The 26,772-nt window shown below is 44.8% G+C and overlaps 1 protein-coding gene and 1 pseudogene across 2 annotated transcripts; both read left to right on the top strand.

The window, feature by feature from the left end:
* Positions 1–8,932: 8,932 nt before the first annotated feature.
* Positions 8,933–19,166, top strand: LOC136470974 (probable ubiquitin-like-specific protease 2A). 2 transcript variants are annotated; one of them, XM_066468704.1, is made up of 14 exons: positions 8,933–9,308; positions 9,537–9,594; positions 12,017–12,099; positions 12,197–12,390; positions 12,696–12,741; positions 13,357–13,433; positions 13,522–13,551; positions 13,637–13,732; positions 14,040–14,142; positions 16,564–16,646; positions 17,008–17,130; positions 17,295–17,385; positions 17,538–17,645; positions 17,757–19,166. In XM_066468704.1, the coding sequence occupies exons 1-14, from the start codon at positions 9,000–9,002 to the stop codon at positions 18,957–18,959; spliced, it is 2,604 nt and encodes an 867-aa protein (XP_066324801.1). In that variant the 5' UTR covers positions 8,933–8,999; the 3' UTR covers positions 18,960–19,166. The 2 variants fall into 2 exon arrangements, with proteins under 2 accessions (XP_066324801.1, XP_066324802.1); XM_066468705.1 differs by having other exon boundaries at positions 9,171–9,308; positions 12,017–12,065; positions 12,153–12,390.
* A 906-nt stretch (positions 19,167–20,072) lies between these two features.
* Positions 20,073–25,224, top strand: LOC136470973 (ribosomal RNA small subunit methyltransferase, chloroplastic-like; annotated as a pseudogene).
* The last annotated feature ends 1,548 nt before the right edge of the window (positions 25,225–26,772 follow it).

Genomic DNA, 26,772 nt, shown 5'->3' with positions numbered 1-26,772 from the left:
TGAGCACTAGTAAAGCATTTGAGTTATTGCACATGGATTTGTTTGGGCCAACACAATACACTAGTATTGATGGAAACAAATATGGCTTTGTAATAGTGGATGACTACACTAGATACACATAGGTATTCTTTCTAGTGGACAAAAGTGATGTATTTGCAATATTCAAATCATTTGTCAAGGGCATTCATAATAAGTTTGAAACAACTATCAAGAGAGTTAGAAGTGACAATGGTAGTGAGTTTAAGAACACTAAAATTGATGAATTGTGTGATGGATTTGGAATTAGACATCAATTCTCGGCCAAATACACACCTCAATCAAATGGCCTTGTTGAGAGGAAGAATAGAACACTTATTGATATGGCAAGGTCTATGCTTAGTGAGTACAATGTAAGTCAATCTTTTTGGGCTGAAGCTATCAACACGGCTTGCTATTGTAGCAACCGCCTCTATTACCATCCATTGAAAGAGAAGACACCATATGAGCTCTTAAATGGTAGAAAGCCCAACATTGTATATTTTGGGGTTTTTGGTTGCAAATGCTATATCTTGAAGAAAGGCACAATATTGGGCAAGTTTGACAAGAAATATGATGAAGGATTCCTACTTGGTTATTCCAGTACAAGCAAAGCATATAGAGTTTGGAATTTGGATAGTGGTACTCTTGAGGAAGTTTATGATGTTGAATTTGATGAAACCAAGGGTTCACAAGTAGAGAATGAGAACTTGGAAGATGTTAGAGGCATTCAACTTTCAAATGCCATGAAGAACATAGATATTGGTGAATTGAGGCCTAGGCAAGTGAATGATGATGAAGATGATCAAGTGCAAGTGCTCTCTAACTCAAATGTGCAAGATGATACAAATCAAGTTAGTACAAGTGGCTCTCATGACAATAAACAAGATCAAGTGACTAGTACATCATCTCAACCAAATGATCAAGCAAGTGCAAGCAATCAAGTTTCAATCCTCCAACCAACCAATGTTGCAGGAGATCATTCTTTGGACACTATCATTGGTGATATTTCAAGAGGTGTACAAACAAAATCAAGATTGGCATCATTTTGTGAACACTTCTCATTTGTGTCATCCATTGAACCAAATAAGATAGATGAAGCATTGAAGGATGTTGATTGGGTGAATGCTATGCATGAAGAATTGAATAACTTCACAAGAAATCAAGTATGGGAATTAGTAGAGAGACCAAAGGGACACAGTGTGATTGGAACCAAATGGGTCTTTAGAAACAAGCAAGATCAAGATGGGATAGTAGTAAGGAACAAAGCAAGATTGGTAGCACAAGAATATACACAAGTTGAAGGTCTTGACTTTGGAGAAACATATGCCCCGGTTGCTAGATTGGAAGCAATTAGAATCTTGCTAGCCTATGCTTGTGCCCACAACATCAAGCTCTATCAAATGGATGTCAAGAGTGTATTTCTCAATGGTTACATCAATGAAGAAGTATATGTTGAGCAACCTCCTGGTATTAAAGATGATAAGAAACTCAACCATGTATACAAGTTGAAGAAATCATTGTATGGGTTGAAGCAAGCACCTAGAGCATAGTATGAGAGATTGAGGGATTTCCTACTCTCTAAAGGGTTCACAATGAGCAAGGTTAACACCACTCTTTTCATCAAGAAGATTGGAAAAGATCTATTCGTGTTGCAAATATATGTTGATGATATCATATTTGGATCAACCAATCAAGAATTTTGTAATGAGTTTGGAAAGATGATGGCTAATGAGTTTGAGATGTCCATGATTAGAGAGTTGAGTTACTTCCTTGGTCTTCAAATCAAGCAATTGAAGAATGGTACATTTGTGAGTCAAGGCAAGTACATCAAGGACATGATCAAGAAGTTTGGCATGAGTGATAGCAAAGTCATTAGCACACCAATGGGAACCAATGGCAACTTGGATAGTGATGCAAGTGGAAATATGGTAGATCAAAAGTTGTATCGGTCTATGATTGGAAGCCTACTCTATATGACCGTATCAAGGCTGGATGTCTTGTTTAGTGTATGCATATGTGCAAGATTTCAAGCCTCACCAAGAGAGAGTCATTTGAAGGCTACAAAGAGAATATTGAGGTACTTGAAGCATACACCAAATGTTGGTTTGTGGTATCCCAAAGGAGCAAAGTTTGAGCTAGTTGGTTACTCCAACTCGGACTATGCGGGATGCAAAGTTGAAAGGAAAAGCACTTCGGGCACATGTCAATTGTTGGGAAGATCACTTGTTTCATGGTCATCAAAGAAGCAAAATAGTGTTGCATTATCAACTGCCGAAGTCGAATACATATCCATCGGTAGTTGTTGTGCACAAGTACTTTGGATGAAGGCCACTTTGAGTGACTTTGAAATCAAGTTCAAGAAAGTGCCATTGCTATGTGACAATGAGAGTGCAATCAAGTTGACCAACAATCCGGTTCAACATGCAAGAACAAAGCACATTGATGTCCACCACCATTTCATAAGAGATCACCAACAAAAAGGGGATATTTGCATTGAGAGTGTAGACACCGAAGATCAACTTGCCGATATATTCACCAAGCCATTGGATGAGAAAAGGTTTTGCAAGCTAAGGAATGAGTTGAACATATTGGATTTCTCAAATATGTGTTGATGCACCCCCCACTTATATGACATACCTCTCCTTCGAGCAATCCAAGGTAAAAGTTGATTAGTATGGCATACATCCTTGCTAAGGACATGTTTAGTGCATCTAGTCATTTCTCCATTTTATTAGGCCCATTCATGAAAATCAAATGAATTTGATGTTTATATGGTATCACTATTGCTTCTATATTTGACTTGATCTAGTGATAGCATATGACATGTTTGTGGGCTTGTAAACCTAGTGTTTAATCTAGAAAATGAGCTCTAAGTGTTTAACTCAACATGGTACAAGATAACCCTCATTTGGAGGTGTGAAGAAGCTTGTCCTTGGATCAAACCGAGTTAAATATCTTTGGCATATATTCTAGTTCGAACCAAATTCGGAACTTTGATCCTCATCCCATTGATTGACATTGATAATCTCGACCCTACAAGTAATACTATCTATATTTTGAACCTTTGTGGTCATTGATGACAAAGGGGGAGAGAAACAAAGATAGGTAGTAAAGATAGTGAAAAAGGGGGAGAAATATCATAAAGGGAGAGATATGACAAAGGAAAGGGATCAACTAAAATTTTGAGCACACAAGTAGGAGGAGCAAGCTCATGAACTTGTATGGTGCATTTGAATGTGCATTTCATATATTTGCTTGCATGGCACAAGTTTTAAAATTCAATATCCATGCTTGTGTGGTGTATGCTAGTTGTCGGTTTGAATGATAAAATGAAAACTAGCATGTATAGAATATCTAGTGATTTCACTTCCAAATATTTCTAAGTGGTATTGAGCTAACCATGGTACTAAGGATGGTATATTGGTGCACTCCGATTGGTATCACGCTTCAAAGGTCCATCTTTTATACCTTAGCATCATGTGGTAGATATTGACTCCTATATTTCCTATCTAAGCATATGTACAAGCTACAATCCAAACTCTTAGCACATATGTAGGGGGAGCAATTGCTACCATTTGGGGTTCATGAAACTTGTCCATATCCTTTTACACATGGTAAATATGCTTAGGCAAGCAACATGGATTTAATTGAATTTCAATTTATGTCTTTGTGAAAGGGTTGTCATCAATTACCAAAAAGGGGGAGATTGAAAGCCCTAGTTTGGTTTTGGTGAATTGATGAAACCCTAAGTGCTAACCTAGTTTATCAAGTGATCATGAGATATGTAGCACACTCCGAGTAATGAAGCAAATGAAGATCATAGCATGATGATGATCAAGTGCTTGGACTTGGAAAGAAGAAAGAGAAAAACAAAAAAGCTCAAGGCAAAGGTACAAACCATAGGAGCTATTTTGTTTTGGTGATTAAGACACTTAGAGAGTGTGATCACATTTAGGATTGATAGCCGTACTATTAAGAGGGGTGAAACTCGTATCGGAATGCGGTTATCAAAGTGCCACTAGATGCTCTAACTCATTGCATATGCATTTAGGATCTAGTGGAGTGCTAACACCCTTGAAAAATATTTGTGAAACTATGCTAACACATGTGCACAAGGTGATACACTTGGTGGTTGGCACATTTGAGCAAGGGTGAAGAAGATAGAGTCGAAGAGGAGTTAGTCACGCTGGTTACAGAGTGACCGGACACGTCCGGTATGGTGACCGGACACGTCCGATATTTGGCGACAAACTCTAAGACCGGACGTGTTCGGTCGCCACACCGGACGTGTCCGGTGTGAATCAGAAAACCCTATGTTCGATAGAGCAGTCGATCGGACGCTGGCAGCGTCCGGTCTGGTGCGACCGAATGTGTTCAGTCGAGCGTGGATGCTTACTGTACTCCATCGGACGCTGAGGCTCAGCGTCCGGTCAGTTTCTAACAGACGCGTCCGGTCGGCTTGGTGGCTTACTGGACTCGACCGGACTCGGTGGCTCAGCGTCCGGTCATTCATAGTTCTGCGTCCGGTCTGAGTGTCCGATCGCATGAAAGTGTGGGCTGCAATGGCTACCTTGTCTTGAACTAGACACGTGGCGGTCTGGGAGAGACCGGACGCGTCCGGTCGACCTATCAGACATGTCCGGTATTCTTGACTGGAGCGTCTGGTGCTGCGTCCGGTCGATTGGACCAGAGCGTCCGGTCGATTGGACCGGAGCGTCCGGTCGACGCGCAGTCAGCCTGTTTTTTGAGCCAACGGCTCTATTTCATGGGGGCTTCTATTTAAAGCTCCATGGCTGGCTCAAGCTCACTCTCTTGGCCATTTTCATTGACATAGCAACCTTATGAGCTTAGCCAAAGCCCTCCCACTCATCTCCATCATTGATTCATCATCTTTGTGAGATTGGGAGAGAATCCAAGTGCATTGCTTGAGTGTTTGCATCTAGAGGCACTTGGTGTTCGTGTTTCGCTGCGGATTTCACTTGTTACTCTTGGTGGTTGCCGCCACCTAGATGGCTTGGAGCAGCGAGGATCATTGAGCGGAGGGTGGTGATTGTCTCTGGCTCCGATCATGGTGATTGTGAGGGGTTCTTGACCTTTTCTCGACAGAGAGCCAAAAGGTACTCTAGTGGATTGCTCATGGCTTGTGTGATCCTCATCTTGTGTTGGTTGTGCGGCACCCTATTGAGGGTTTGGCGTGTGAAGCCAATTAGCACGTGAACCTCCAAGTGAGTGAATCGCCACAACGAGGACTAGCTTGCCGGCAAGCAAGTGAACCTCGATAAAAATCATTGTGTTCATCATTGATTCCGAGGTGATTGGTCTTCATTGTTATTCATCCTTGTGATTGATTGGTTCCTTCATCTACATGGCGGTATAACCTTCTTGATCACTATCTTTACATTACCACAAACTAGTTGTCAAGCTCTTTAGTGTAACTAGTTGTGAGAGCTTGCTTGCTTGGTTGGTGTGGCTCTTTAGTTAGCCTTTGAGAGCACACTAACATAGGGTAGTGTCATAGCCATTGTGTGAATAGATACTATCTAAACTAGAATTGTGGTAGGTGGCTTGCATTTTGAGTAGGCTAGCGCAACATTTGCTTCGCCTCATAATTGTCTAGCCGTTTTGTTAAGTGTTGTTGTAGAAATTTTTATTAGGCTATTCACCCCCTCTAGCAATTAGGACCTTTGAGAGGCTAGGTGCCGAGGTCGGCGGGGGCGGTGGCTGGGGCAGCGGGGAGGAGGAGGTCTTGTGTCGGGGTCAGCGTCACGGGGCGAGGTCGTGGAGCCAAGATTCGTGCGTCGGTTGCTGGGAGGAAACGTGCAGCTTGGGGCATGGAATTGATCGAGGTGAGGAACGATGCCGGCCGGCGACGACGACGACGGAGGAGGCCAAATCCAAATCACGAGGAGCGAGGGCGGGTGTGGAGGAATCCTTCGCGAGAGGAGTGAGGGCTTGCGGGGGGCGACAACTTTGATTGGAGAGGAGATTCAGTTTCCTTCAACGTCGCTGCGGGCCGCGATTCCTTGGCGTCGCTCCTTGTCATATCGCAAGGGAGGGGAGGGGAGGGCGACCCCGCAGCCGCGACGTACGTGCCTTCCTTCGGCGTCGCTGCGGGTCGGTATCGCAAGCGTGGGGAGGGAAGGGCGACCCAAAAAAAAGTCGCACAAAAAAAATTATCTTACTTTTGTTCTTTTTAGTTGTAGGAGTTGTAGATATAGATATAGATATAGATATAGATATAGATAGAGATAGAGATATTATTTTTATCATGTATCTCGATATAGTGTGTATTTATGTGTTTAATAAAATCTACATATTTAATAAAAAAAATTTGAGCTATGAGTCCCTTATGTTAAATTTGTTTTAAACTATGAGTTTAGTTTACCATATGTTAAATGGTACCCCTATTCCAAATTATAAAACGTTTTGATTTCTTTAGATATATTGTTTTTACTATGTATCTCACTAAAACGTTTTTGAGCTGAGTCCCTTAAGTTGAATTTGTTTTAAACTATAATCTTAGTTTACCAAATGTTAAATGGTACCCCATCCGTTCCAAATTATAAAACGCGGACTTCTTTAGATATATTGTTTTTATATACGTATTTAGACATAGTGTGCATCTAAGTGTATAGTAAACTATATGTATCTAAAAAAATATAAAAAACGTTTTATAAATTGGGACGGAGGAAATACATACTAGTGAGCTGCTTTGAATCCTCTTCGATGGAGGTGAAGTCAGATACATTTCACTATTATTTTAAAAAATAGAAAATATAGGTCATGCACTGGTTTTATTGTTGCTTGTGGGACATGTTGCCAACTCGTATTTTATATATTGTATAATCCTCCATTAATGCTCTTTTTTCCTTGAAAGCCTTCCGGCAAAACTTTATTGATTCAATAATATGGATGCATCGTTTACAAAGTCTCCATTACTGCTCTTAATACTTCATCACAGCATGCCAATATTGTTTGCATGAATGTTTGTAATTTGAGTTCAAATTAAACCAAAACTAAGGCATAGGGGGTATGGTCCACCATTTCATTCAGACGCCTGGCCAGCCCAGATCAGCTCAGCCCATCACTATACAACCCATAGCCCAATATTTTTCCTCCATACAAACTTAGCAGACATGGGCCTAACTAATAACAGTATCTGATGAATGACGCTGGCCCATCAGGCCCACTACTATACAGGACCCGTCCCCCTCCCACGCCGCAAACCCGTCTTCCTTCCGGCGTAAGCTGGCGAACGAATGATGGTTTCGCCAAGCAATTAGCGGCAACCTCCACTCCTCCCTCGGTACCTCCCCCACTCTTTTGGGGATATTTAACTTTTTACCATTATAACGGATGACACCTCCTGAGATAGCATTTTTAGAATTGACACTACTATTTTACCAGCAGAGAGAGAAATTTGATACGAAATTACCACTTTTGCTCACGTGGCACGCCAACACATAACTCCAGCTCGGATCCGAGTCAGCAACCCCATGCGAAATGATGCCCCTGCCCCTGGAGTGTTTATACTCACAGACAGTCGGACCCCACTTGTCAACCATCTCTCCCAGCCTCTCCTCCCACTGACGGGTGGACCCGGCCGTCAGGGTCATCCCCTACCTCCAGCCACCGACCCCTTAGACAGAGCGGGCGACAATGACGGGAATGGGTGGAGCTGGCGGGAGGGGCCGACGCCGGTGACGCCGACGGCGGCGAAATGCTCGGAGCCAGCTCGCCGTCGCCGGTGCCATTGCTGCGGGCAGTGAGGACCATGACGACGAGCTTCTCGTCGGCGGGATGGCGCTGCGGGCACAGTTTGACGCCGAGAAGTGGTGCAGCAGGGGCGGTGTATCCTTGCTAGGCCAACGGTGGAAGCAGGGAGGCGAATGGTGGTGTCTGTGTGGAGATCCGGAGCTCAAACCGAAGCTCGGCAATGGCGGTGGCTACGGTGATTGGCGGCGCTGGAGAAGAAGAGAGGACAGAGGGAGGGGCGGGACGTCTACGGCGTGGAGAGGGGCCCGAGGGGCGATGAAGAGGGGGAGGAACGAGCAGTGGGAAGCTCGGTCGTATGCCGCCCATGGCGACTTGACTCGGCGCGCACGGTGGAGGGATCGCGACTGCGGTGGTGTGGTGGATGCGGCGGAGGGGCCGGGTTCATGCGGGATGCTGAGGACGAGGGAGGGTGCAGACGGGGCGCGGTCGCATGGTCGCCTGGCCATGGCCAGTGAAGGGGATCAGTGGCTGGAGGTAGGAGATGACCCTGCCAGGTGGGGTCCACCCCGTCAGCGAGAGGAGAGGTGGGGAGAGATGTCTGACAGGTAGGGTTCGAATGTCTCTGAGTATAAACATGCCTGGAGCATGGGCGCCATTTCGTATGAGGCTGCTGACTAGGATGCAGTGATGTGTTGGCGTGCCTCATAAGTAAAAGTGATAATTTCATATCAAATTTCTCTCTATGCTGATAAGGGCTTGTTTGGTTCCATGGACTAAACTTAAAATGTGAACTAAAATGCTCACGTTTAGTCCCTAAAATGCCAAACACACGGACTAAAATTTGTACTAAAGAGTTTAGTCCTCTAGTCCATGAGGGGATGACTAAACTGGACTAAAGTGTTCTGTAGACAATCCTGCCCCTCATTACTCCACATCTCTTCATCTCAACAGGGGTAATATTGTCTTTATACAACTGCATTAATGGACTTTAGTCCCTGGAACCAAACAAGATCCGGACTAAACTTTAGTTCAGGGACTAAACTTACTTTAGTTCAGGAACTAAACTTTAGTCCGACTAAAGGAACAAACAGGTCCTAAAACCGTAATGTCAATTCTAAAAATGTTATCTGAGAGGCCGCTATAACGGTAAAATGTTAAATATCCCTCTTCTCGGTTTCCCTCGCACAGGCCCCCAAAAGGCAAAACCCCCAAGTCAATCTCTCTCCTCCCCGATCGCAGCCCGATCGGCGGCGGCGGCGGCGGCGATGGGGCGGATCGAGATCGATTGGGAGGAGGTGTTTGTCAACTCACCGTCCCACGACCGCGAGGTCGACGTCTGCTTCGCCTCCCCCTCGTCGGCGCCGCGCGCCTCCGCGGCGAAGGCGGCGCGGGCGCGGGCGTTCGGCGTCGCGAAGGTGTTATCGGGCGACGAGCGGCGGGGGTCCCCAGACAGCCACCACCGGAGGAGGTTCCGGGCGCTGCGCGACGATGTCGACTGGTGCGTGGCCGAGCGCCGCACCGCCGCGTACGGGGGTGACGGGGCGCACCGGCCAGTGACCCGCGCGGCCGCTAAGGTACGCGCGTACGCCCGCTCTCCTGTGGTTGTGTCGAACTGGGGGTGTTTGATTACGGATGGTTGAAGTTGAACCTCGCGGTAGTTTCGCATACTGTTCCTCAGGTGTAGTGTGCGCTTAGGTCTTTGCCCCCCTTTCTGAGCTACTACATTGCATCAGCGAAGCGATTCCGAGTACCATTGCTCGCTTGGTTGTGATTCCGAGTACCATTCCTGGCTTTGTTTGCAGGCTGCTGATGGTCGGGGACAGGATGCTCATGCCGCTTCTAAGGATGTGTTTGCTTTCGGTAAGATTTCCACTCTTGCTGTCGTTATCATTTCTAACCTTGCACATCTGCTAGCCGCAAAAGGTGGATTGGGAGACTTTATGAACATGTCATGGGTTAGTGGATTTATCACGGGAAATGCATTCTATCAGTGTGGAATATCAATCATCAGAATAAAGCGTCGGTTGAATCCAAAGTTCAAGAAGGCGCTAGGCGCTGACCCATAGCCTAGCGTCTAGGCTAGCCTAGGCCAGCCTAGGCGTTTCAAGGTGTTTTTCTAGGCGTTTTGCCAATATATATATATAGCAGAAAATGCTGAATAAATTAGTTAAATAGAAGCATAGAGTAGCTGAATACAGTATATAAAAGAGAGGGCAGTAGACATACCTTAGTGGCTTACTGGTTTAGGCTCAATAATCAATAGACAGCTTGTTCCTAGTTCCTACAGTAAGGGTTGACAGCTTGTAAATACTCAATAGACAGCAAGCAGTTCATAAAAAAAATAGAAAATAGCAAGTTGACACTTATATGAATGATTTCAGCCATCTCCCATCCATGAACAGACCATATCAGCAGCTAGTAATTACAAATTTTAAAGCACAAACAAGTGGACAGGACAGCAGTATAAGTGCACAACACAATTCATAAATAAATGTCTTGTTCAGAGACCACATAGTTCTCACAAAAGAAGAAAAACACAGTCACACAGCAGCAGTTCATAAGTTTCAGACATACATGAATGCATCATAAAAGATAAACCATGACATGATAAAAAGGCCCCACTACCATATCATCTTTCTTCTTCAATAGGGTTCCACATAATCATCCTCATCTTCATCAAATTGTTCTTCTTCGGAGTCAAATTCTTCTCATAAAGCTGTCTCACTGAAGCTCAAGTTGTTCTTCTGCTCCCATTGCATCTCCAATAATAGACCAAGGTATCCCTGTACCTTCCATCTCATCTTCCTCATCTCTATAGACAACTAATGCACAATCATCTCCATTCTCATGCAGAAAACCTTGAGCTTCAGTTGTATCATTAGACAAGAGAACATCACTGATCTTCTTTGACTTGATCTTTTCTTTCTTATTAATCAGCTTGGAGTTGAATTGAATATAGACCAATTTATTCAGGCGGGCTGTAGTAAGCCTATTTCTCTTCTTAGTGTGTACCTATAAATTTAAAATAAGAGCATTTTCAGGTCTGCAATTTAATTGTAATGCTGCTGCAATTTTCAGGTAGACAGGTACTAACCCCTTCAAACCCGCTCCAATTTCTTTCACAACCAGAAGAGCTTGATGTCAAAGATAGGATCCTTGTAGCCATCTTCTGTAAAGCTGGTGTTTCAGTTCCATACAGCCACCACCATGATGCTGAAATAAATGAAAAACACCTCTATTAGTTAGTAGCCATTTATTGTTAGATGAAAACAGCAAACAACCATGTTGTAATCAAATTTATTGTAAATCCCTCCTTGCATCACCTTGTCACAGAGTTTGCACTTCACCTTGTCCTTGTTGTTAGCATCAACAAGAACCCCATATTCCCATCCCACATCATCCGAATTTCTTCTCAGGAGATTCGCTCCCTCAGTGTTCGCTAGGCATACATTCAGATTCAGAGCACAGATCAGGCTCTCTAACATTCAGGCATTCAGAGTAGTCATTCAGAGCATTCAGGCATCCAGAGTATTCAGCTTCAGAGCAGGGGAGAGGAGCAGGGGGGGAGCAGCGAGGAGGGGAGGGGACTGACCTTGGGGTTGCCGCTTAGGGAGGACCGGAGGACACCGTCGGGTAGGGATGCGCCTGCGGGAGGGGTGCGCCGACGGGAAGACGAGACCGGTGGGGAGGAGCTTCCAGGCGGGGAGCAGTGCGACCGGCGGGGAGGCGCTTCCAGGCGGGGAGGAGCTTAGGGACGGGCCATGGGGACGAGCTTCCAGACGGGGAAGAGCGCGGCCTGCGGATCCACCTGCTCGGCGCCGGCAGGGAGGAGCGTGGCCGTTGGGAGCAGCTTCCCGGAGGGGTCGCAGGCGGAGGCGGGTGAGCGGCAGCGGCCGTCTGAGAGCGGGAGAAGCACGAAGCAGGCAGGCGTGCGTCCTTTTCCCCCCTCCTCCCTCTTATCCTTCCCGCGCGAGGCTTCTTTTCCCGTGCCCGAAGCCAGCTGCGTGCGCGCGCTTCCGCAGGGGCGGAAAATTTCGCGCGCTCGCCCGAGGCGTCCGCCTCCACGCCGTCTAGAGCGCCTGCGCGCCGCCAAATCGCCGCCGAGGTGCTGCGCCTGCCTAGGGGTCCGCCTACCCCCGTAGGCCAGGCGAAGCCCGTCGCCTCCCGATTAGTCGCGCCTAGGCGCGCCTAAGGCGTCGCCTTTTTGAACTTTGGTTGAATCTGTTACAGCTGTTCACTGATACAAACTGTCATTGATTTGTTATGTGTCATTTGTTTGTAGGCCTGGAAGATGAGCAGGCGGAACGTGAGGGCAACAGATTCCGTTCGAGGTTACCTCCCATTCAGAAAAATAAATATGGCCCGGTACAGTACAATTTTTTCTTTCTCCCTTTTTTTTATGCCTTGTTCATCTGTAGGCATCTCTCTCTTGGAAACTATTATGAGGGAATTGTGGATGCAGTTACCTTTGAATACACTCAAAAGCCAAGGGCGTGCGGGGAAAAGGGATCCTATATCGGTGGACAAGATGTACTCAAGCCAACCAAGTTCCACATCTTTATCTGCAAAGAGGACTCATGCCATTGATCCAGAGGTGTCTGATCATGAAAAATGTCAGAATGTTGAGAGTTCCCTCTCCAGAAGATTCTCTAAGAGGTAGGCTTCCATTTTCCTTCTGTTTACAGACAAGCTATTTATGTCACGTTTCTAACTAGTAATTTTATCTTTCCATTTTGTACAACCGTCCAATATTTGTTAATGAAAATGTGACGATTTATGGAAATTTGTAGATTATTAAAGATATTCTCTGCCTCGCTTATGTTGCACAAAGCATTTACATATTACACATATATGGTCATATACATTGGCATCTATGATGTACCATTATTATATATATAGCTTATTACTTTGATCCATCTAGAAGTACGAATCAGCAGCTCATTTTCAATTCTTCTATGCAGGAGGAAGGAACAGCTTCAGAATTCATCTTCCGTTTATTCTCGAAAGGTTGGTATGCTGATACTGAGTACTCTGCAAATTCTCCTTTAGTATCCTATTCCATAACTAATCATCCATACTTTCCTGTTGCTTGAATGTTAAAATCACACGATCCTCATTTCGGATTAGCTGCTAAATGCTCAAACTATATTATGTTGCATTTCAATGTAATCCTACTGCATGCAATGCATAATGAGCATATCATGTTTGACTTCAGTGGTCATAAGAACTGTAGAGAACATAGTGAGTGTTGGTGTTTACTATCAAGGACATTTCTTTGGATTTTTGATGGGTTCATTGCATTAGCGATTGCTCACTAGCAAGGCTGAGCAAGGTTGAGAAAAATAAACTCTCTTTGTTAACATGAGTTCACAAAGCTTTGTGTTTTCGCACTAAATCTTGTTTTCAGAAAGGTCAGGTAGTTATTACCTTCTTTAATAGACACTGCTAATTTTGCCATGGTATTATTTGTTCATAATAAGTTTGGCTGTCATATGTTGCATCGGCAAGAGACAGACAGTTTATCGGGCACTATGCCATACTTTCTCATAGTAGTTTGATCATGGCACCACTTTTACATGTAATTTTGACCTTACACATTTATTAACCTGAGTTGCCTATAAGGTTCAAGATGTGGTTCTATTGGATGATGAAGATATGAAACCTGAGGAAGAAGTAAACTGTGAGATGTCTGACAGACGGTAAGCTTCTCTCTGTTGTTGTATTCATCATGTAAACTGTTAGCTGAGCTTTTGGTTTGTGTTTCAACTGAACCAATTGTATTTTCAGGAATGAACCGAAGATCTACTACCCATCGAGGTGAATATTGTGCTTTTTTTTTTCTGAAGATCATGAATTCATGGTCGGTGTTCATTTTACCTTCTTTTGACTTTATTATGAACAGAGATAATAGAGAATCTGTGGAGCTCACCAGATCTGATATTAAATGTCTTGATCCTGGAGTATATCTGTCGTCACCGGTGATAAACTTCTACATCCAGTAAGTCGCGACTTTGTATTATGATTATGATTTTTTACTTAAACTGCTCCAGTGTATCACTTATTTTTCAAACAAATAGGAAGCAACCAGCGAAAGGTTTGGTATGGGAATATTTAGGTGTTAATGTTTGCTCTTCTACTGCTACTCACATTGTAAATTGTAAAGTCTTGAATGCCATCAAACTATTTACTGTGGGCTATTTAGCTGAAGAATTTGTAAAGTAAGTATTATGTGAACTCTGAGCTATGCTATTTCCAGGGAGGTATTAAAAGATACTCTGTATTCTTTCCTTGATGTTGCTGTGCAGGTACATCAAAAGGAACAGATTGTGTACTGAAGATTTCAGAGACAAATTCTACATATTTAACACTTATTTTTATGGAAAGCTTGAAGAAGCATTGTATTGTCCGGTACGATCTTTTGTGCCATGAAGTCATACTTCTCTTACTAAATGGCTTTGCACTATATCTTTGTTCAAAATTGGGATAATATACTCTTCTGGGTGCATAATACATGAGTGCCTTGTAATAGAAGTTTTTGTTCATTTTTTCCTCAAACCGGTAGGAGAGATGTCAGTCCCCCTATTAAGGCCTTGTTTGGATCCATTAGCTATTACTCCCTCCATTCCAAATTATAAGACGTTTTGTGCTTTCTAGATACATTGATTTTGCTATGCAATTAGATATACACTATCTAGATATATAGTAAAAGCAATGCATCTAGAAAAACCAAAATGTCTTATAATCTGGAATGGAGTAATAGTTAGCTAGCTAATATTAGTAGCTAACTATTAGCTGGTTTGGCTCAACTAGTGAGATAGTTGTTTGTTGGGTATTCGGCTAACAAATAGATAGACTATTAGCTGGACCCGTTTGGATCCAAAGGAGTTAATTATTAGCAGCTAAGTATTACCTTTATGGATCCAAACAGGGCCTAAGAAGGTATGGACACTAGTACAGTACTAATGCAAAGAAGGAAAAAGTGAAAAACGAACGCGCACAAACTCAAACTGTTAAACATGCATATGTGACATGTAACATGTTTGAGAGAAACACTACCCAATCAACAGATTTGTGGCATCATGGAGCTCAAACCGGAAGCTTCTGCTGAGAGTGAACCTTCAAGGATCCCATGGACCACAGCCAGCGGCTGATTCATATAGGCCGATTTGGGTGTGTCCATACCCAGGCCTATAAACAAGAAATTAGTTATTGCTATAGATTTTTCACCTTATTTGCACAATTGCATCCCCAATTAACTCATCCACTCACAGGCAGTCTGCACCCCATCTATTTTTTCTCTAGCTTTCACCCTTGACCTCAGCTGAGGTACTCGTTGACTCCTGAACACACACTTGTGGTGTTTTGAAAGAAGCCGGACAACCAAAATGGCCAGCAAGTTAAAACCTTTCAGCCGGGGTTGGGGGTTCATTCGTTGATTGTGCCGGAGCACACCACCATTCTTGGAAGGAGATAGGATAAAGGCCATGCCAATAGACAGTTTTTGTTCTTCCTTGCCAGTTGCTATGAGATAGGTCCTTCATTTCTTGGGTGGAATTACAATTAAAAAATGACATACCCAGACCTGAAAGCCCCCATACAAGACGGAGTCTGGGGAAGGGAATTTCTAGAGAGCCTTACCCTTTCTTTTTGTGCAAAAGGAGTCTGGTTTCAACCCAGGATGTCCAAGGCACAAGTAGAGATTGTACCAGTGCTCCAGGCCCGCCTTCTTGAGGGAGGAATTACAACTAACCAATTATTATTTTCTTCTTGAGTGAGGAATTATCAAAGTTCGGCTAGGCGGCGACTACTCGGCGACTACGCGCGCCTAGTCGCTGGGTGAAGCCCGTCGCCGCGACTAGGGGCATAGTCGCGCATCGCGGCGCGGACGCGGCGCGGACGCGGCGCGTAGGCACGCGAGATGAGCGCGAGCTTGAGGGCGGCCAATTTTGGCGCGCCAAATCGGAGCGCGGGAGGAATTCCCGCGCGGCCAGGCCCGCGCGCGGCCAGGCCCGCGCGCGGCCACGAGACCCAGGCGCGAGAGGATTAGAAGGGAGTGCAGCGCCATTCGCTCGTCCCCGCGTAAGATTTGGTCGTCCCCGCCGCCGGTCCTCCTCGCCGGGCGAGGTCCATCCCGCCGGACGACCTCCTCCCCGCTGGTCCTGCTCCTCCCGCCGGTCCTGCTCCTCCTCTGCTCCTCCCCTGCTCGTCCAAGCTCGTCCCCGACTCGCGCGCCGCCGGTCCTGCTCTTCGTCGACTCGCCGCCGCCGTCCTGCTCGTCCTTGACTGGAACCCCTCCCCGCCACCCCAAGTCCCCAAGGTGAGCTCCGTTCCCTAGGAAAACGCCTAGTAGTTATATACATATATATATAGTTATATGCATAATATATATATAATTTATGGCTATATTGCCAAAACGCCTAGGAAAACGCCTAGGAGCGTCTAGGACCGAGTACTCCCGACTAGGCGCTAGGCAATGGGTCAGCGCCTAGATTCCGCCTAGCGCCTAGCTGAACTTTGGGAATTATCATTTTGTTCTTGTACCCCTTATGACCTACAATGCTCAAGGGTTAGACGCACATTTGAGTTTATTCAACTACATTTCAATCCAGTCATTTTCCACTATTTTCCCACTAGTCCTTCACAAAATTTGATCCTCTTCTTTTTCCAAATTCAAATTGAATTAAAGTATTCTCTCCTGTTCTTTTTTGTCTCATTTCTCTTGTGTTCATGTGTTGACATTATCTTTTGTTCTACTTGTTTTTTCATTTTTATTATCTTAACATGATATCTTAGATGGCAAAATTATGTTTTTGTTGGATTTTGTTCTAGGATGAGTTCTCAAAGTTGAGAAGATGGTGGAAAGGTGTCAATATATTAAATAAAGCATACATCATCTTGCCGATCCATGGGACGTAAGTCGATACTGAATAAGACGTTTACAATATGAAGCTGAAATACTATTATTCAGATCCATGCAATATAATTTGTTCTCAAAGCCACACTTTTATATGCTTATTAAGACATTATCAGCTTGTTAGCAAGTTTCATGGTTCATCTGGACCCCCTTTGAATTATCTTAGATCTTGAATGTGGCTCCTGAGATTCCTAATATTGTGCTTATATCTGTACTGTTGTTAAACCTTTTTTATCGTCTGAACTGTTGCCCTTTAGCATATGCTGAATGCTTTTGAAACCTACAATCATGTCTTTCACTCTGTACCTTTGTGTATAATATATTTATGAAAAAAATGTCTCTTTACATTTGTAAACCAGGGCGCACTGGAGCTTGGTAATCATTTGCATTCCTGCAAAAGAGAGTATTTCAGGACCAATCATACTTCATCTGGACTCCCTAGCGATGCATCCCAGTACTAAGATCTTGAACACAGTTGAGAGGCAAGTAACGACCTCACTACTTCAGCTATAGTTGTCTAGCTATTTTCATTTTTGCTATTAAAAAACAAGAAATTCTAGAATGTGGCAGACTTGCCTGCTGCTGAGTTTTAGTGCAAGTGACCTACCCTCTGCGCAACACTGACAATGCCAACAACATGTTGCAGATACCTTGAAAAAGAATGGCGCCAACTATCATCAATTTTAGGGACAACATGGGAGGATCTTAAAAGTAATATACACAAGGAAAGCGTTGAGGTACATACAGTTTAACAATGTGCAAAGTTACACTGTCCTTCCAGTTCTCCTTGGCACATAGGTTTCCAGATGTTTGCGTTAAATATTTGTTGAGACTGCGACTACTTGAGTTTACTCAGAAATCAATATAACATGTTTTCAAAAACTGTTAGGTTCCGCGGCAGAATAATGAGTACGACTGTGGCATCTTCATGCTTTATTATATTGAACGGTTTATAGAAGAGGCACCAGAAAGATTCACAATTGATAAACTTGATATGGTTAGTGCTGCCAGCTCTTTTCTGTACTTGTTCAGTTCTTGTTTGCTGTTTATGTTCAACTTTTAAGATTGTTTGAGAGATTTCAATAATGAACTTGTGTTTGTTACACAGTTTGATCGGAGTTGGTTCAAACCTGAAGAAGCATCTGATCTAAGGCGGAGAATAAGAGAGCTACTGCTGGAAGAATTTGAAAGTGCCAAGCTGGATGATGCTTTATCAGGAGCAGATGCATCTGATCCCGATGACAGCATAAAGGATGGAGAACTGAAAGCAGATGCACCTTCTGACAGTTCAGAAATGGTCGTAGAGGTGGTAGGAGGGTTGGGAAGCACTGTCAAGAGCAATGAAGGCATCAAGGTTGTAGCATCAGAAGAGGCAAGTGGAGAGTCAGGAGATGCTGGTAAGAGTACTGAAGGCATTGTTGCAGCATCAGAAAAAAAGAGTATTGAAGGCATCAATGTTGCAGAACCCGAAGAAGCAAGTGAAGAGTCTATAGATGCTTGTAAGAGTATAGGAGGCATCAACGTTGCAGAATCTGATGAAGCAAGTAGGGAGTTTGGAGAGACCGGTAAGACCAACAAAGGCACCAAGGTTGCAGTGTCAGAAGGAGCAAGTGTGTCTGGATACACTGATAAGAGTATGGAAGACATCTCTGACTCCGAGGTTGCAGTATTAGACAAAGTTCCAACTAGCAGCTGCAAACGCAAAAGGAAGACCACAAGCGGAGAGTGTGTGGATGCTGGTAAGAGTATTGAAGGCATCAATGTTGCAGAACCAGAAGAAGCAAGTGAAGAGTCTAGAGATGCTGGTAAGAGTATAGGAGGCATCAATGTTGAAGAATCAGATGAAGCAAGTGGGGAGTTTGGAGAAGCTGGTAAGACTAACAAAGGCACCAAGGTTGCAGTGTCAGGAGCAAGTGCGGAGTCTGGATTTGTTGATAAGATTATGGAAGACATCTCTGACTCTGAGGTTGCAGTATTAGACAAAGCTCCAACTAGCAGCTACAAACGCGAAAAGAAGGCCACAGCCCATGTTCTATCAGAAGCAGCTTCATTTTCAGATAGCGTCAAAGACGAAGAAGGTACGGTGAAAGCAGATTCTGGCAGCTCAAAAGCTGAGAAAGAAGGTGATTTGATTGTAATTGCATCGCCGGAAAGATTGGAGGGGAATGATGAGATCATTGGTAGCTCGCGAATTCCAGATGTAGTTTGTGACAGCTGCGACAGTGACACACATGCCACGGTGAGGATTGTAGGAGTTCGCAAACGAATTTTTTTTCCATCGTATGGTTGCAGTAATCCACCGAATAGGTAGTGGGTCGATGCATGGCCTGCTTCCCTGATCTCGGGCACTTGACTCCTGGAAAGCAGTTTTTGGGTAGGCAGTCCATGGGCATGGGCGCGAGACTTGTAAAGTGTACAGGTTAAATGGCTAACAATGTAGAGAGTAACCAGGGTGAACACCTGCCAATGGTGCATATATATTCCTTCAATTTGAGATAAGCTATTGAAAGGTTATGCATGTAAGGTCGTGCGTATTCCTTTTGTTCTTTTGAGAAGCCAACATATGCTCAAGTTGCCAAAACATGCACCTTTATTCTTCTCCAGCTTTGATATGATGGCATTTCTCTTGACTTGGGAGTAGATTTATGGTGTGAATGAAGCTATTACAGTGCAAATGTGCATCGGCATTATTATACATGTCTAGGCTCTAGTTGCCCGTGGAGGTGATACGGATATGGAATTATGGATAGCATTGGGAGGCGGCAGCAGCAGCATGATGTCACGTAGCGGGAATAGGAATATATATAACTAAATATAACCTCTGTAATCAGTTTAATTCTGCGCAGCTGCTTGCGTACATCGTCATCCTTTTTGTTTTGTTTTGCTTTCCCGATGATAATCGTCATCCTCATCGCGCAGACTGGATGGATGCTCCACCTCCACGGCTCCACGGCAGCGTATGTGGGAACAGTGCAAGATCATTTCGGATCGCAGATTATGGGGGCGATTAACATTATTTGTGATATGGGAGCGGTTGGATTGGATGTTGAAGCAACAACAGATGACGGTTCCCGTGAGCATTCCTGTCTGGCTGTCTCTGAAACTGAAGTTTCTTTGTTTCTTTCTTTTTTTTTCTTTGCAAAGAAGAAACTGGAGCTTCTTGACACCCTGCATAAACCGGAGTTTGTGCCAAACTTTAAAATATATAAGCCCTACTATATAACCCACATCATTTTTTTTTTTGAGAATTATATAACCCACATCATCTAACCTCCAGGGCTAATCCGGCAAATCAAACAGCCTGTTAGAGCCTGATTTACCAATACCACCCAAACTTTGAGTGGAAGCTTCATCAAGCTCTAAACATTTCTTTTTTGAAGAAAAAAAGTTACAAAAATTTGCAAAAGCCCATCAATTGATACTACGAAGCCGGCCCGGCCCGGCACACCATAATAGCGCCCTTTTTTAAAAAAGAAAAAACGTATACGAGAACAAACGAAAGGGATGGAAAATAAAAAAGGGCGAGGAAAACTGAAAACTTTCGAAAATGGTGGCGCTCAGCTCCTTATCCCCAGGGCCACCGCGCCCTTCTCCGTCTCCGGCGACTCCTCGCCGCCGGCCCCCGCCGCCGACACCTCATGTCCATACCTCGTCACGTCGTCGCGGGAGGATCCTACGCGCCGCGACCGCCGCGGCCGCCACGCCCGGCGCCGACGACTACCACTCCACCATCCGCTCCGTCAACTCCCGCGGCCGCCACGTCCCCCGAAAATCCCTCGGGCAGGTCCTCCCGCTCACCCCTGAGATTCGGCCCCTAGAACCGCCACCCACAGACAGGCTCACCATTCAGTCATTCACCGCGTACCGACGCGGCTCTCGTCTCCCTGCAGAACTACATGCTCAACTCCAGGGTGAACGAGGAGCTGGTGGCGGCGGCGGGGGTGGAGGAAGGGGACGTCGTGCTCGAGATCGGCCCGGGCACCGGCTCACTCACCGCCGCACTGCTCCAGGCGGGCGCTACCGTCTTCGCCGTCGAGAAGGTCCGTAAAACGTTGCTTTGCTTGGTATTCTGTAGCTGGGCTCTGTGCTGACTGCTGAAAGTGAGAATGAGCTCCTGAAACGAAATTGGAATTGTGTGAAATGGTTCAGCGTGTTTGGGTGAAGGAAGGTGTTGGTTCATTTCTAGTGGGTGATGTGATACTATCATCGGTGTCTCAATTGTTGATGCCTCGAAAGGAAACAAGTATGAGTAGTTTTTCTTTTCATTAATTGGGATTTGGGACCTGTAAGTTCTAACTGAGATCATGCTTGTCTTTGAGACTTTTATATAGACTGACCTGAGACTGAGTTGTGAATGATGTGCCGATAGTGTGGCCTTTCACTTACTTGCGATAGATTGGAAGAAGTTATCTGTCTAATATAAGTTTCTTTTGGTTCCTTTAAACACTTATTATAGATTCAAACGTGAGCATGACATTATAAGTTGAAGCTGAACTTGAGGTGTATCCGTCCAAATAGAAGTGCCTCCCCTGATATTCCAGCTGCGTTTGCCTTTTGGGCTAGAGAAAGTAGTTGTAATTTTCTTCTCATTTTGGGAGCTTTAACAGTTGAAGTCTAGAAGCTTTCTATTAAGGATCGATAACCTGCATCATCATGTTCTTTTCTTTTTTTGGTAACAGGACAAGCATATGGCTACCCTCGTTAAAGATAGGTTTGGATCTACAGAACAGTTGAAGGTAGCATCTAGCTCTTCGTTTGACATGTCATGCTTCCTTAACACATATCAGCCTGTTCGCTTGTTGGTTTCAGCCAGCCCAAACCAGCCAGCCAACAGTGTTTTTCTCTCACAATAAACCAGCACCAGCCAGCCCAAACCAGCCCAGAAACCAATCAGCGAACAGGCCGCGTGCAATATTCTCTTGTTGCTCTCCAGGACATCAAGATGTACACTGATGTCCTCTAAACAACCTAAAATTTCTATCTGTTGTCATTCATTAGTCATTACAGATGAATAATTCTGTCAAATAATTTGGAAATCAGAAGCTCAAAATGTATCAACAATATTGCTTTTAGTAAAGCTTACAGTTACCTTACACTTGATCTGTGTTGATAGTACAAATCTGTTGCAGGTCATTGAAGAAGACATCACAAAATTTCACATCCGTTCCCATTTTCTTACTTTGATGAAGGAGAAATACTATGCCACCAAAAAACTTGCAAAGGTGAGCTTGATGCTCATCCGCAGAAATCTATATGGAGCTTGTTTTTGTGATCATGTTCCAGTTTCTACTTTGCAGGTTGTATCAAACTTACCATTCAATGTCAGCACCGAAGTTGTCAAACTACTTCTCCCAATGGGGGATGTTTTCTCTGTCGTGGTGCTTATGCTTCAGGTTTGAGACAGCTCTTACATTCACTTTTGCAATGGCTAATGTTGCAGACTGTTAATAACAAGCCAGTGGTGGTCCAGATTTCATAAGATATAGAACTTTTGACTATCATGTATTTCTGTGTGATTTCGATTTTAGAAACACTACCCTTTTTTGTTAAGGGGCCATTTCAATCTATATTATTTTACCTCCGCTCTCTGTTTGAATGAATTATTTTTTAATATTGTTATTGACTCATTATACTTCATTCTCGTATCCTCATTTCCAGGATGAAACAGCAGTACGCCTTGCAGATGCTTCAATACAAATTCCGGAGTACCGACCTATCAACGTGTTTGTGAATTTCTGCTCAAGTTTTTGTATGGAACATGTTGAGGGACTTCGATTAGTGTTGAGAGTATATTTACATCTTATCTATTTGTTTCATATAATAGCCAGGCTTCTGAGTATCCCTTTTTACCGAGGAGGATAAAGGAAGCTCTCAGTGAAAAGTATGAGGGACCGAGGGGAGCAAAAATAGAAAAAATGGGGGAAAAAAGTACAAACTCAGATTTTAAAGTGTTTAATTAAATTGTGCTGTAAAGTTCGCTTCTATGTTGCCCATAGAATAATGGAGGTCACTTAAAGAAAACAGTCGAGATACATATTCCATAACTGCTAGTTCACGCCCTACATTTAATAGATTCATCATAAATATCTGCTAGCTACTCTGATTCTAGATCCTTCCCGGCAGCTGATGACAACAATCTTATGCTGTATCACTCTGTCTGCCTTGAATAGTTATAGTGCACTTTTATCAGTCTTTTAGTTATATTGTATACATTTGATCAGGAACGTTACAGATAGTTAAACCAATGTTTTTGAGGCGCCGCGGCGAGGCGCGGCGCCCGACCCCCTTCACAACGCCTAGGCGTTTGTGGCGGACGCCTAGGCGACGCCATACACACATTGTAAGGCGTTGTAAGCTAGAATTTTATATACTAGTGCAGCACATACATACCTCGTTTGTTGCCAATTCAGAGCAGACAGCAGAGCAGACGGCAGAGCAATTATCACAGATATTTGGGAAAGCAAACTTGCTGGATCAGTCTTGGGATCATAATCAGGTGCTTCACTTGAGCTTGCCATGTTGCTGGATGCTACATAAAAGAAAGCAAGAGCCTTATGTTTGGGAAAGCAGAGCACACGCCATATTCAGAGCAGACAGCAGAGCAATTATCACAGATATTTGGGAAAGCAGAGAGGAGGCAGGGGGCATACCAGGCGGACGGAGGCAGAGTCGATGGAGGTGCGGACGGAGGCAAAGGCAGAGGCAGAGGCAGTGGCAAGAAGCGACGTGCGATGCAGGGCTGGCTCCGCGGCAGGAGCGGACGGCCGGTGGACTGGAAACTGCGGACGGCCGGCGGACTGGAGACTGCGGACGGGGCGGACGGAGGCGGAGTCGACGGAGGTGCGGACGGAGGCAGAGGCAGAGGCAGAGGCAAGCAGCGACGTGCGATGCAGGGCTGGCTCCGCGGCAGGGGCGGACGGCCGGTGGACTGGAGCAGAGGAGCAGCCAAGCGGAGCTCGAGGTAAGCCCGCCGCCTTCTCTCTTCCTCTCCCCTCGCCCGCACTCGCGGCGCGCGGTCGATTTCCCGCGCGTAGGTCCTATCTGGGCGGCCGCGCGGTCGATTTCCCGCGTCTGTTGCTTTTCGCGCGGGCGCGCGGATAGGGCCGCGGTCTTTTGGCGCCCTTCCCCCACGAGTAGGCATACGGCGTCCGCGGCGCGGCTGTAGGCGTCCGCCCGACGCTTTTCTATGCCTAGGCGACGCTTAATACGATTAGGCGGACGCCATACCACTGCAGGTTGTGGCGCCCCCGACGCCCAGCACCTCTTCCACGCCTTGTCGCCTAGGCGACGACTAGGCGACGCCTAGGCGACGCCTCAAAAACATTGAGTTAAACATCTAGTTTTGTTTGTTAGGGGTTCCTCGTGTAGATAAAGTACACATTAATGTTGCTTAGTTAAATTGTGAGAGCGCATTATCTTAGGATTCTGCTTAAAGAGATCAATCAAAATATTTTGAAATGTGAGCAACATAGCCCTAACAATGTTTGTCTAGCTATTCACAGTCATTAGCTTGCATTTGTTGACAGGAATGTATTTTGTTTCTTCTTTTCAGAACCTGAATACAAGTTCAGGGTTGACAGAGAGAATTTTTTCCCTTGGCCAAAGGTAATTTATTTCTTACATGTGTGGGTTTGGGGAAGGGCGGGCCTAGTGCAAGCGGTAGAGTCTTACCGCCTGTGGCCGGAAGGTCGCAGGTTCGAGTCGCGGTCTCCTCGCATTGCACAGGCGAGGGTAAGGCTTACCACTGACACCCTTCTCCAGACCCCGCACAGAGCGGGGGCTCTCTGCACTGGGTACATGTGTGAGTTTGGGGAATAACATTTTGTTGTTTCCCAGTGGTTTGAGTTTCATGAACCTTATTTCAAGTCTATACTGTTGGCCAATTCCATTTGCAGGTTGATGGTGCTGTTATCAGCTTCAAACTAAAGAATGTGGAGGAGTATCCGCTTTCATGGGGAAGCGCAAGATGCTTAGGAAATTTCTTCAGCACCTATGCTCTTCTTCTGAGATCGAGGCTGCTCTTGACAACATTGGCCTTCCAGTTACAGTAAGCTCTCGCTCCTTCTTCTGTATCCCCTCCTCCCACTCTCTTCTGTATCCCCTCCTCCCACTCTCTGTGAGCATGTGCTATTGTGCTCACTTGTCAACTGCTGGTGGCAGGCTAGACCTTCTGATCTGATTTTGAATGATTTCGTGAGATTGCACAATCATCTGGCGAAAGTATGACTATAAAGTGCCTCCAAAATGCCTAAGGAATTGCTTGTTGGCATGGTTTTGAACAGTTTAAGTAACTTAGGCCTGACCGCCTGAGAGTTGCTCTGCAGGTAAAAAGACAGGATCTCACAACCTGCTTGAGTTCAGATTTTGGTTTTTTGATCCTGAAATTTGAGCTTCTGCTAACCGCCAGTAACCAGCTATTTTCTTCTTCTTGGATTACAGGTACCTTCAGCTCAGCTGCCGCAGCACAGGTTTGGTATTCTGGCATGCAGGCTGCAGTTCCCCTGCATAGTTGGTTATGTTCCTGCATATAGTTGGTATGTTCCAACTTCAAACCAATAGATTTCCATGCCATGGAAAATGCAGAACAATATTTTTCTCTCACACCAAATCAGCCAGCAGTAAATAATTCATGATCGTTTACGACGAAACGAACAAGCTACTGTTGGATATAATATGGGCTTGGCCCATATAATATTTAATAATCAAATAAAACTCTATGGTACGTAATATTAAGTGTTGTACGGTTTAATACCATACGGGATTTTGACTGAACGCTGACTCAGCTTATATGGTTGGAAATTATTCATCTAAATTGAGAAGCTGGGAAAAGGATAAAGACGTGCCACACGCGTGCGCGCACGCTGCCGCCGGCCGGGCCGGGCGAGCGAGCGTCGCCAGTCTTTTGCCACTTAATCCGATTAGGTTTTTGGGGAGCGATCCGTGACTGCTCATCCACGTACATCTTCTTCTCGGTGATTGCCTGCGGAACGTCAAGGCGTCTTCTTCCTGGTGATCCGTTCGTAGTACTGCACTGCGAACATCTTCCTACATCGACTGTGGTCTGCGACTTCGAGCAACGCACTATGTCGACTAGTGCGAATGGAGCCTCCGATGCCCTCGGCATGAGACCATCCGCTGGGTACAGTTTAATCTCTGTGATTTCTGTACTTTGTGTTTTTACTGTATTCACCTGTATGTCATCTCTGCATGCTGTAGTGTTCATAAGAAATATACACATGCACACATATTTCGTCACAAACCTGTTGATGTTATTTTTCTAGATAAACTGATAATGAAATTGTCTAAATTCCTAACAGCTACGTCGTAAACGATCGTGAATTATTTACTGTTGGCTGGTTTGACTGATTTGGTGTGAGAGAAAAATACTATTTCAGCTTATAATCCACGATCGTATACGTATAAGCCCAGCCAAACAGGGTAGAATCGTCGTGAAAAGAAGGGTGCTACATCTACGTACTTACTGTTCACGATCTATGATGTACATAACGGCATCTACTAGTTCATCCCTTCGCAAAGTAAAGAAAGCCAAATATGCTGCAGCAATGCGAAGGGACGCCGTTATAGCGCGACAGGTCGCGCGTACGCCTAGTGCGCGACCCCTATGTCCGTACGACAGCGCTGATCCCACTCCCGTCTGCCCGCTCCCTGCTGCATGCGTCCCGTGCGGCCGTGCCTGACCCAATGCATGCAAGCGCTGATGTAAGCGAATAAAGGTCAAAAATATTTTCTTTAAATTGCTATAACTTTTAAATGGTGTATCCGTTTTTAATTCCGTCTATACCGGTGTGTTCTGCGTGATTTGACGAACAAAACTAGATCCCACTTGCATATATTTCGAAAATTTTATTTTAGCAGCAATTTATTTGTAATACTATCATGTAATAGTAAAGTTGCTACTCCAAAAATATACTGAAGTTGTTACAGTATGCACAAGCTGGGGGACAAAAAATATCAAAGTAATTACTACCACATAATACTATAGTTGTACAACTTGGAGCAAATTATTAAAATAAGCATTGCATAAGCTTTGAACTGAGGGAGCAAGTTATTATACAACTTGCTCAAATCTGCTCCTTTCCGCTTGAATCTGTCGGCAGCCACCC

The sequence above is a fragment of the Miscanthus floridulus genome, chromosome 8, assembly GCF_019320115.1.
Source record: "Miscanthus floridulus cultivar M001 chromosome 8, ASM1932011v1, whole genome shotgun sequence".
Taxonomy (NCBI): domain Eukaryota; kingdom Viridiplantae; phylum Streptophyta; class Magnoliopsida; order Poales; family Poaceae; genus Miscanthus; species Miscanthus floridulus.
Note: the sequence above shows the minus strand (reverse complement) of the source record. Positions and strands in the feature narration are given on the sequence as shown.

Coding starts and splice junctions, on each gene's coding strand:
- LOC136470974 (XM_066468704.1), top strand. CDS start 9,000: ATGGGGCGGATCGAGATCGATTGGGAGGAGGTGTTTGTCAACTCACCG. Junction 9,309..9,536: donor TGACCCGCGCGGCCGCTAAG/GTACGCGCGTAC, acceptor CTTTGTTTGCAG/GCTGCTGATGGTCGGGGACA. Junction 13,434..13,521: donor TGTGAGATGTCTGACAGACG/GTAAGCTTCTCT, acceptor TTGTATTTTCAG/GAATGAACCGAAGATCTACT.